The 11,509-nt window shown below is 41.5% G+C and overlaps 2 protein-coding genes and 1 long non-coding RNA gene across 4 annotated transcripts in view; 2 read left to right on the plus strand and 1 right to left on the minus strand.

Annotated features, from left to right (window-relative positions):
- Positions 1-8,582, plus strand: part of txlna (taxilin alpha) — a 10,485-nt gene extending 1,903 nt beyond the window's left edge. For both annotated transcript variants that reach the window (XM_032534874.1, XM_032534876.1), the window contains exons 3-11: positions 873-1,130; positions 1,320-1,411; positions 3,870-4,040; positions 4,333-4,527; positions 4,656-4,775; positions 4,888-4,962; positions 5,073-5,165; positions 5,253-5,348; positions 5,980-8,582. In XM_032534874.1, coding sequence (XP_032390765.1) covers positions 873-1,130; positions 1,320-1,411; positions 3,870-4,040; positions 4,333-4,527; positions 4,656-4,775; positions 4,888-4,962; positions 5,073-5,165; positions 5,253-5,348; positions 5,980-6,309 — 1,430 coding nt within the window. In that variant the 3' untranslated portion in view covers positions 6,310-8,582. The remainder of the gene's footprint in view (positions 1-872; positions 1,131-1,319; positions 1,412-3,869; positions 4,041-4,332; positions 4,528-4,655; positions 4,776-4,887; positions 4,963-5,072; positions 5,166-5,252; positions 5,349-5,979) is intronic.
- LOC116701268 (uncharacterized) lies at positions 2,096-3,215 on the minus strand. Its single transcript, XR_004334876.1, has 3 exons — positions 3,062-3,215; positions 2,546-2,548; positions 2,096-2,284 (listed from the first exon to the last, which is right to left on the minus strand). It is a non-coding gene; the product is annotated as an uncharacterized LOC116701268 (long non-coding RNA).
- Positions 8,583-8,946: 364 nt separating the features above from the next.
- eif3i (eukaryotic translation initiation factor 3, subunit I) overlaps positions 8,947-11,509 on the plus strand; it is a 6,379-nt gene continuing 3,816 nt past the window's right edge. Inside the window, exons 1-5 of the mRNA XM_032534878.1 lie at positions 8,947-9,107; positions 9,536-9,628; positions 9,758-9,845; positions 10,410-10,475; positions 10,641-10,790. Coding sequence (XP_032390769.1) covers positions 9,105-9,107; positions 9,536-9,628; positions 9,758-9,845; positions 10,410-10,475; positions 10,641-10,790 — 400 coding nt within the window. The 5' untranslated portion in view covers positions 8,947-9,104. The remainder of the gene's footprint in view (positions 9,108-9,535; positions 9,629-9,757; positions 9,846-10,409; positions 10,476-10,640; positions 10,791-11,509) is intronic.

The raw sequence follows: 11,509 nt of genomic DNA on the forward strand, positions 1-11,509 counted from the left end.
CTACAGCACTTTTAATTGTATCTGTATGTGTAATGTATTGTTTTATGGCTTTGTTGTAAAGCACTTACTTTCCGGCTATTGTAAAGGGCTGTACAAATAAACTTGATTGATTGATTGATTGATTGAACCCTTTAGAACATGGTCAGTAGGGAGCAGAGTCTGTTGCCTGCCTGTCACTACACTACAAGGGTACATATATTTGTAATAATGGATATTTTGTAACAATAGAAAAAATAGATCACTATTTAATAACAACATCAGAACCTAAAGGGTCTTGCACATTTGGATATCAAAAACTGTTTACAAAATCCCACTTGAAAACTCCATTTTAGTGTGATGCTTATTAATATGTACCTGTGTAGAACTTCACTGATGTTACTAGATATGACAATGATAACAATATTAACCGCTTATTAGCCCAACAGCATGTCTTTACAGCAGAATGCCTAACACCAAAAATGGAAGCTAGCAACAAAGACTGTCTACTGAAAGCAGGTCATGCTTTTTCTAATATTGAATCCTTAATAATTGGCTTGCATTGCTCGCTAGGGATGCAAATAGCTAAGCAAAGACACTGGTAAATTATGTTTGTGCTATTGCTTTAAAAAAAAAAAAAAAAATGAAGTTGAGTACTTAAATTTGTTAATATCACATTGTGTTTTCTTAGCCACTTGTCATTTTGGAATGGTTTGACTACTTTTTAGTACAACTGGTAGTAACCGCACATGGTAGAATAATTGTAAAAGAAAACAGACATCCAACACATCTAAAAATGTAGTTATTAATTTCTTACATTACATCACAAAAAGGTCCACAAAAGTCTGAGTCCAAGAAGTCATAAAAAATGACCCCCCCCAATTTGTTGTGCCTAGTTGCAGAGGCAACACTTTCTCGTGACATGGCTGAGGAGCTGAGCCGGCAGCTGGAGGACATCCTCAGCACCTACTGTCGGGAAACCATTTCAGACAAAGCCAGCACCCTGCCCAATGGCCAGTCGCATAGCCCGGAGCTCAACGGCCTGACCAATGAGGGGGAGGACGGCAAGCCAGAGGGCAAAGTCAACGGAGCTGGCAACGGATTGGAGAAAGAGCAGAAGAAGACTCAGGATAAGAAGAAACTGAAGGGTCTGGGTAAGGAGAAACATACACTGTGTAGTAGATGATGCTCAATACAGATACAAAAACTAAATAGAAACGCCTGGCATCTTTTAAACAGTTAAGTTTACAGACTTGTTTGCTAAAAAGACAAATTACTTGTTGTGTTCTGTTTCCAGCAGGCGGTCTGATTATGTCCTGTCTCTGGTTTTCTGGTTTATGCAGGGAAAGAGATCACTCTTCTAATGCAGACTCTGAACACACTGAGCACCCCAGAGGAAAAGCTTACAGGCCTCTGCAGGAAGTATGCTGAACTGGTAAGTGTTTACCCCAAACGGCATTCCTTTTTATTCTAAAGTCTAGCCTTTAGCACAACACTTTTCTAAATTGACGTTAAAACCGTTCTAGGGTGGATATAAATTACAAGTAATTTGCTCTAGAATGTAACGTCTTTTTCATCAGTGTGTAACATTTTAATCCAGTCCACACAAATCAGTTTTATATTTTTTTATCAAAATAAGTAATTAAGGAAAATGTATTATCTGTATTAGACACATACATCCCTGTGGTTTTCTTTTCTTTCTTTTTTTTTGGGGGGGGGGGGGCATTTTAGGCCTTTATTTCCATAGGACAGATGAAGACATGAAAGTGGAGAGAGGGGGAATCCCTGGGGTTTTCTTATTTTATTCAGCCAGCATGGCCGTCTATTTGTCTATTTTATCAGTGATCCACAAGTAAAAAAAAAAAAAAAGTCACCCGAGTTCTCAGTTAGGACAGGGAGAAGGCCTACTGTGTGTCGGCATGTTAATGCAAACAAGGTGATGCAGCAGTTTGAGACAGACAGTGGTGCAATGCAGAGCTTTGTCTTATGACCTCAATCCAGGGTATTGTGTATCATTTTGCAGCACTGATGATGACCTCAAATGATCTACTGGGGCTGTGTATGCTGTTGGAATTTTTTATGTCGACTGCTTATGTTTGTGCATGTACATTTGTAACACAAACCATTTTCGGGATGTGTGTGAACTTGAGTAAGCCGATGTGTGTGATTTGTTGTTGTGTCAGAGATTAGATAGATGGTGCTTGGTCTTCAGTGTCGAAGGTAGAAGAAAAGAAGAAAAGCCTCAAATGTCATTCAACATATCAGTCAAATGCCGGACGGATATGTTTCAGCATCATGTATGCATGTGCTGTAGTGATTACAAAGGATGCAAGTTAGGGCAGTTCTGTTCTATATGTCACAATACAAAGAGCATATTAAAAAAACAAAGCAGTTTACTTCTAGGGCTGAATTGGTTAAGGTTGGGTACCAAACCCTGTACCTTTACCGGTACCGACCAAATCACGTCGGTACTACCGAGTATTGGTTCACGTGAAATCAAACGGTGCCAAATTTGGGTACTTGAGAGTCCTCTCTGTATATTCACAGAGAGCAGAGGTCCGACACACACACACTCACACAGCACCTTTCAGCAATTCAAAGTGCTTTACATGAAACATCAAAGAGCATTAAAAATGGTCATGATGAAAATAAAACAGGCTAAAATATAATAATGTACAAATAATAGAATAAAAGTTACAGTGAAATTAATAATTATTCAATTTAATGGGTTGTAGGGACAGGTTTGGGAGGAGAGAGGGAGGGGTCTTATTTTTGTCTAAGTTCTGTCAGTATAAAATATTCTAAATAAATAACAGTGTTTTAAGTAAATAGGTTTGGAATTATTTTTACAACTGAAATATATAAGGGAAAGCACCGAAAAATGTACCGTTGGGTACCAGGAATCGAATTTCAGGAATCGGGACTAGTATTGGTCGACTTAGCCCAGTTAGCCGGGTTTAAACCAGCTCAATGGACAACAATTTGTTTCAAACTGTACGCCAACCTTGTTCATCTGAAGTCGGGCATTTTTGTGGACACAAACATTTAATTTTGACAGCACAACCCAAATGTCACGTAATGGAACAAAACCGAAGAAAGACCGAGAAAGGCGAGTCCTTCTCCCCACAGCTTTCAGGCAGCATTGCTGACATGAGTGCAATTAATGTTTTCCCACTGACAATATGTCGGTATTTATTCATTAGATCAATGCACATTAAATAACAGTTCTGTGAATGTGCCAGTGTTGTCCAGCTGTAGACCTAGTTACCTCGTCTGTTATGGTGGGAGGAAAGCAGAGCACCCAAAAGAGAGCCCACGCAAACACGGGGCGAACACTCTCCCAGACCGTGGATCGAACTCTGCAGCGCTTCTTGCTGTGAGGCCGCAGTGCTAACCACTAAGCTACTGTGCCACGTTTGAGTGAAGTTTTACATTAATAGTGGCCAGTGATAAATGTTCAAATGAATTTGACATCAAACTGTGTTTACCCAGCCAGCAAACTTTGAAAGAAAGCAAACATCCGAAGGGTGAAGAAGAAACACAAAGACGGCAAGAGATTGAAAAGAGATTTTGGAACTTCGGTCAGTGAGAGACGCTGCTGAAATTAAGAAAAAAGAATATTTGTGACCAAATTACGAACCGGCTACATAATGCAGTGTATTCTGCGTCATGTCCTGCCTCCCGCACACTCTACTGGGCGCCACCCCTTGCCTAAACCCAACAGAGTTATTTCAGTAGGTGAGCATGCGCCTAACACGGACAATCTCCCGGTGTGTGAAAGGGTAACTTCATATGGGGAAACGGCTGAACTTTGTGTTGAATCCTGTTTTTACAACAGAGGCCAAAATAAGTCCTCTCTCGTTTGACAGTGGAACTTTGTGTGTTTGTGACAGCTGGAAGAGCACCGCAACACCCAGAAGCAGATGCGAGTGCTGCAGAAGAAGCAGAACCAGGTGGGCCAGGAGAAAGACAACCTTAGGAACGAACACAGCAAGGCCATCCTGGCTCGCAGCAAGCTGGAGAGTCTCTGCAGGGAGCTACAGAGACACAACCGCACACTCAAGGTACGAAAACGGCACCAATATCATGAATATAGACTCCTAACTGCTGCGCTTACTCGATAAATGACTTCTTCCAACCATAGCCTCTGTATATTTAAATATGTCTTCAGATTAGCTGCCTTAATGAGATGTATTTTCTCCAAGCTTTTGAAATAAGTTGGTTTTGGACTGGTGTTTGCCAAGCTGTAGTTTGTGGAGGCTCATTACATGCTGTGAATTATTGGCCGGATTTGAACACAACATGAACAATCCTCTTTTCGCATTATGCATCTTCCACTTCCCTGTCCCTCTGCAGGAGGAGGGGATTCAAAGAACGCGTCTGGAGGAAGACAAAAGGAAGGAAGTGACCTCCCATTTCCAGGTGACCCTGAACGACATCCAGGCTCAGATGGAGCAGCACAACGAGAGGAATGCCAGTCTCCGACAAGAGAACACAGAACTGGCTGAGAAACTGAAGAAACTCTATGAACAGTACAAACTACGAGAAGAGGTGTGCACACACTTTTTTTCCCCCTGGCACCTTCATCTTTTCCATGCATGCGAGTTCTCTTAAATTTCAAACTGCTAGTGGACGGTACTCCCAGTCATCTCAATTTCCCACATTTTCTCTGACACCAGCACATAGACAAAGTGGTGAAGCACAAAGACCTGCAGCAACAGCTGGTGGACGCCAAGCTGCAACAGGCTCAGGAGCTGCTGAAGGAGTCGGAGGAACGCCACGACCGAGAGAAACACTTTGTAAGGATCCACCTAACAAGCCCTCATTTACAAAATACAAGAAAGCACAAACACAAGCATTGTGTTTTGTCCAGTTCTTCTAAATAAATGTCCTTTTCCCTCATCCCCTCAGCTGCTGAAAGAAGCAGTGGAGTCTCAAAGGATGTGTGAGCTGATGAAGCAGCAGGAAGTTCACCTCAAACAGCAGGTTTCCCATCAGTCCTTACTCTTACTCTCTACTCTATTCGACTGGGATTGACCTTTCCTTGAACGTTTTTGCGTCCTAATATGATCAACCCTGTTGTTGTTGTTTTCCAGCTGTCACTGTACACAGAGAAGTTTGAAGAGTTTCAGACCACTCTGTCCAAGAGCAACGAGGTCTTCACCACATTCAAACAGGAGATGGAGAAGGTGTGGTGTCTCTCTTACTGTATGGGTGTAAGATAGAGAGAAGGAGGACTTGTATTTACCCATTGTCTCGTTTCCTTTGTGTTACAGATGACTAAAAAGATCAAGAAGCTGGAGAAGGAGACGGCCATGTATCGGTCCAGGTGGGAGAGCAGCAACAAGGCTCTTCTGGAGATGGCAGAAGAGGTAAAGCAGCTTTTTGTTTAATTGTTGTCATCTGACCAAAAATTCTTTACACTGAATAAAACTGACCTGTTTGGGGCACTTTTATTCTGGTCTACCAGCATTAGGAATGTTATGGACTGTCTTAGTTAACATTGAATTAAGCCTGCAGTGCTTCTTTATCTTCTAGCTTCAGAAACTGTTGTGTAAATACTCCTTTAGCCTTAACTTGGCTGCAACTATAAGACGTGAAAGGCCTCATGTAACCAGGATATGAGAGTGGATGAGCGCTGTACGTAGCCTCTTTTTAAAAGAAAAAATGGATCCTGCAAATCTCCAGTCAGGTGTTTGTGCACATTTGATATTTTAAGACAAATGAAGTGACATTAACAGTGTGTAAGCACTTCACTTGAAAATAATTAGGTGGTGATTTTGATAGAACTGCATTTAAGCTATCCTCAAGTTATTATCCATACACTATGAATTCATAAAGGGAAATAGCAAGTTATATGTGATTGGCCTAATAAAAGGATGAAAATGTGATTGAAAAAATTTGAACATGTTTATAGTCAGTTGATGTCAAATTGCCAGTGCAGATAATTGAAAAAATAAAACAAAAAGCTGACATTTGCATCATTTTGTGTGTTGTTTACAGAAGTCTACGCGGGACCGCGACTTTGAGGCCCTTCAGGGGAAAGTCCAGCGGCTCGAGAAGCTGCGGCGGGCGCTGAAAGTGGAACGCAACGAGCTCAACAAGAAGGTTCAGAACCTCAGCGGTCGGGACAGTGTCACGGCGGAGGCCTCCGCCTCCGACCCAGTGCCCGACTCCCCCTCTCCTCCACCTACAGACTCTTTACTGGAACCCAGCAGCCACCTGGCCCCGGACACCACCCCCTGCTCCCAGTCCTGCCACTGTGACCCAGAACTGGACACAGACACCCTACTAGAGGAGGCAAAGGCTCTGCCCGTCGCTGCACAGGAATGAAGCGCCGCTGCTCCGTCTCCTCTTCCCCTCCAGCGTAAAGCCACCCAACGATAAGCCACCAGCCTGCAAGACACTACTCCTCTGCTGGATGAAGCTGATTACATAGCACGGTCAACTTGTGTCCTCCCAGCATGCTCTGCAGGCTTTATAAAGGTAGAGCGAAGACTGTGCCTCATCTGTCGGTCCATTTACATGCACACCATAACACAGTTACAGTGAATAACTCCATTAAGGTAATAGTTTGATTGAAGCATTTACATGGTTTACAATAACCTAATTTCCCTCAGTAATCTGATATTCCTGATTCATTTAGTGGTTAATTACCACAGCCAGACTACAGGAAACATGTTATTAGCAACACAGAGTTCCAAGTTAATTCATAATTTCATTTATTAGTGTAAAATGACCCCGTTTCTGGTGACGCTACAAAAACGTGTTGCACGTGCTATTTGTATAGAAACATCCAGTCTAAAACCTGCCCTGAATCAAAACATTGGAAGAAATCAGACATGAGTGATATACATGTCAGAATAATTCAACTTAAACCCTAACTTGACCAAGACCACGGCTGCTGTCTGTACTAATGTAATTATTAGTGTGCATGTAGATGAACAGACTCCCTCTGTGTCGTGCTGCTTTACTACACATTCCCTTTTTGAATTGCATCAAAAACACAGAACGGCTTAAGATAAGTTACAATGCTGCTTGGGATGACACAAGCTGTGTGTGTGTGTGCGCGTGTGTGTTCTAAAGGCCACTTATAGTAATTTAATGTTTTTCTTTCAAATGAAGTCTTAACAGGGTTGTGTATAGCAAGTTGTTTCTTTAGCAAATCCAATTAATATTCACCTAAAAATAAGATAGAATTCTACGTCATTAATTAAGGACCATTTTAAGGAAATGTTTCTTTGTTTTCTTGTTTGCATCACACCGCTTCTTTTGATTTTTTTTTTGTTTTTTTTGGTTCTGTGTTTATTGTTTAAAGCATACTCTATTGAAATATGTATCTAACGGAACACCACTATAAAATAAATCTGTTTATTTTTTACTAATTTAGATCATGTGTAAAAGTTTCACTTGTATGACCAACTTTTCATTCCTAACCTTTCTGAGTTCAGTTGATATAACCTTGTAACGATGACCACTTGAAACTTTTTTTGTGCATTGGTATGTGAAGGAGAAAGGTATAGTTTTTGGTGAACACCTTTTTTAAAAATCTTTCATCAAAATATGATTCCATACTGTTCGATATCGGGAAGAATCTGCCTCAAGAGCATGCTCAGACCTCCATTTTGTTCCATCCAGAATCATCCAAAAGTCAGGGTGATTCAGACGGAGCACAAGCCAAACAAACTCCTACTGGAACCAGAGCAGAGCAAGGGAGCCTTAGATGTGACCCATGCAGGACTAGAATATGTGGAGCACACTGGAAAACGGTCGAAGGAGGACAGAAAGCGTTGGATGTGGAGGACGACCCTGAAGTGTCAAAGCAAGCCGTGTTCAAACGGACGATGAAGCCGTTTACAGAGCTTGAAATCGAAAGGAAGGAATAGGGCAAAAAAGGTGTTCAACAATAACAGACTATAACTGGGTGGGTGGGTGGGGGGGTACACACGTGGCTATGATTGTCTCCTTCCAGCCCTGGTAATAGCAGTAGCTTGTAATCAGGTTTTAACAAGAGAATGTTCAAGGACCTCTATGCAACGCTTGCCTCCTGGTTTTATTCTGTGTCTCAACTGACAAGCATTAGCTGAGAATGTATAGCATTATCTCCACTGCCCTGCATGGATGTATTGCAAAAACCAGACAACATATCTCACAGCAGAAGTTTATTTTGCATAGGTTTGAACCTTGTTAATTGCCTTTCAATTGTTGTTTGACAGTGAACTCAATATTGTGCATCTCCCTGATGCTTTTACAAGGTGCATTGACTGAGACGAGGGGGAATAAGTTATTGGACTTCTGAGTTGTACTTTGACTCTCAAACATATCCATTTCTCTTCAAATATTTGTACGTACTACTTGATATGTAGCATTGCTCACAAGGGGTCAATTTAAAAAATCAGAATCATTTTCAACTTGAATAGAAACGGCAGACCTAATTTCTTCCATTGTCCCACAGGACAGATTCATCGTACCTCTGGTCATGTGGTGGATGTGAAGGTTCATTAACCATAATAAGGAACCAAAGATGTTTACTTTTTGTCTTTTGCAGTACTTTTTTCTGGGCCTTGTATCATTTGTTTCTTGTTAAATAAAGATGTAACAGTGTATATTTGAGTTGTTGGTCGATTGACTTTGTAGACTCATTTAGAAAGGACTAAAGGTGCAAGAGCATGTTTCAATCTAAGCAAGATACCATTGATTTTACTTTGGTTTATAGCCTATAGTCAGACATTCTCACATTTCTGCACATTATACCAAAAAAAAACATTTGTAGACTGTCCTAAGAAATGCAGTCAGATTTTTTTTCATGGCACAGAATTGAACAAGTGTTTGTAGATATTCGTGTCAGTATACATGTTACTTTTTTGTATATGTTTCCAATATAATGTATGCTTAAACATTAATTAATCCCAACCCTTTAAATCCCAGAGTAAAACTGAAAAGAGTAAGATACTGTCTGTGATGGTTAGAGGGCGCTCTAACGCCATTTTGCCGTTTTACACAGGAAATACGTCACCTTCCTCTTCCGCCGCGGCTCCGGCGCCTGAAACACGAGTGTTCATCTTTTCTCTCCTTACGGGAGGCGCATTGAACATACTGGAGCGATTGGCAACACTTAGCTGACAAAAATGGTTAGTATATTTCGTAGTTACCGTTTACTATGACTTATAAATTGCCAAGAATAATACACATTCTCTAGCTGAGACTGTAAGCGCCGGTTAAGCTAGCATAGCTAACTAGCTATGTGGCTACCGTTAGCTTTCAAGTTAGCTAATGGTACTGTTTGCTGCGTGCTGTGTGTGATGCAAGATGATTCACCGGCCCCCGGCAGCTGGTTGAACTGGACTAGTGTACGTTATGTTGAGATAAATACATGAAGCTAACATGTATAGCAAGTTTAAAGACCACAGTTCCCAATATGTTTCCCTATTAACCAACGCCATAACACTATATGGGATGACCTGCTCGGTTACATTAGCTATCTTAAGTTGACATCTTATGGGCTTTCCTTAATTGGAAACACCGTCTCCATGCTGACTAGCACTCCTCCTCTCCACAGAAACCCATCCTGCTCCAGGGCCATGAGAGGTCCATCACTCAAATCAAGTACAACAGAGAAGGAGACCTGCTCTTCTCTGTAGCTAAAGACACGGTAAGCTAGATAGGTCTTTGTTGTCATTGTATGCAGTAATTCATATACACTCTGCCGTTATCGAATTATTCCACCTGCAAGTTTGCTGTTATATTTATTGTGTATCCATTGTAATGTCTCCCACTGTAGGTAGCCAACGTTTGGTACTCTGTCAATGGCGAGAGGCTTGGCACCTACAATGGACACACAGGAGCGGTGTGGTGTGTCGACTGTGATTGTATCCTTGTCCAAGAAATACACTTATTTATGTTGTATCTAAACAAAGAGGGGGTGGCAGTAGCTCAGTCCGTAGGGAATTGGGTTGGGAACCGGAGTTCCCTGAGCTGGCTTAAGTCCCCATATGGACCAAAGTTTGGTGGTGGACTGGTAGCTGCAGAGGTGCCAGTTCACCTCCTGGGCAAGGTGCTCTTGAGCAAGGCACCGAACCCCCAACTGCTCGAGGCTCCTTTCCATGGGCAGCCCCCTCACTCTGACATTACTCCATTTTATGCATGTATTGGTACTGAGCGTGTGTGTGTAATTCAGGCCTGTGTGTAATGTGGGTTTGTGGTTAGAAAATACACATGGCACAGAATTGAATCAGTGTAGGTAGGTATACATGTGTTACTTTTTTGTTTATGTTTCCAATATCATAATCTTTACTTTAACAAACTTAACTTGTGGGATTAATATAGCATACATTATTATTTAAAGATGATGTTTGATCTATAAATGTGAGACACTGTCTGTAGCTGTGCTAGCTGTTATACATGTGGGGGCTCCTTAACATGTTCTGTCTCAGGGGACACTAAAAACGTATTGACGGGATCAGCAGACAACAGCTGTCGGCTGTGGGACTGTGAGACCGGTATGTAAAACCAAACTAGAATGAAGTGTGTGTGTGTGTTTCCACAATTTCGTAGTTAGTTTTTGGATGATTTTATGTAACTTCAGTGTCAATATTCCAGTAAAAGCAGTAGTTTGGGAATGTGGGTCCTACATCCACTGACCGCTGTGTCTCTGTCCCACGCAGGTAAACAGCTGGCCCTGCTCAACACCAACTCCGCCGTGAGAACGTGCGGCTTTGACTTCAGCGGCAACATCATCATGTTCTCCACAGACAAGCAGATGGGTTACCAGTGCTTCCTGAACTACTTCGACCTGAGGGATCCACAGCAGATCGGTACGCGCCATGTAATGCACACTAGGGTTGTAACGGTAGACTGGTCTGGCTCAACGGATCCACATTGCTGGAATCAAGGCTGACTGCCGGTTGTCCCTCCCCCTCTCTCTATCGGGCCTTAGCACTGCCCAGGACGGGATCTCTGGGTTGGAGAAATACAAATAAGACACAGCGCTTTTTTCCCTCCCAAAATAGGTAGAAGGTGTAGACACATACTCCAGCACTGACACCGCGCTGTGGAGAAAGCTAGGTACCGGTACACAAAGGTTACTATAGTTTTTTATTTTTCATTTGTTTTTTATTTGTATTTCGTTTTGACTTTTTGTTTTCAACTTCAGTTTTGCTTTAATTATTTTTTTTAAAGCAGGTTTGCTAGTTTAGTTTATTTTTTGAAAATGCTTAGTTTTAGTTATTAGTTTTTATTAGTTTGTGTTTTTTTGTAATATGGGCAATTGGTCGGGGGATTCAAAAAGGCCAGAAAAAGTACTGTGTAATAATAACTCAACAAAAACATCACACAATTATAGAAATATGTATTCACAATGTATTCAACAATAACACCAGTACAAATAATGTACAAATGATGATGATAAGCACTGATATGTAATATGATATATTAGATATGTAACGCAGCAGTGAGTGCAGAACGTGTTTGACGTGTTCAGAAGAAAAACCTCAACAGACTAAAGACATCAACAGACTAAAGACATCAACAGACT

Source organism: Etheostoma spectabile, chromosome 14 (genome assembly GCF_008692095.1).
Source record: "Etheostoma spectabile isolate EspeVRDwgs_2016 chromosome 14, UIUC_Espe_1.0, whole genome shotgun sequence".
NCBI lineage: Eukaryota > Metazoa > Chordata > Actinopteri > Perciformes > Percidae > Etheostoma > Etheostoma spectabile.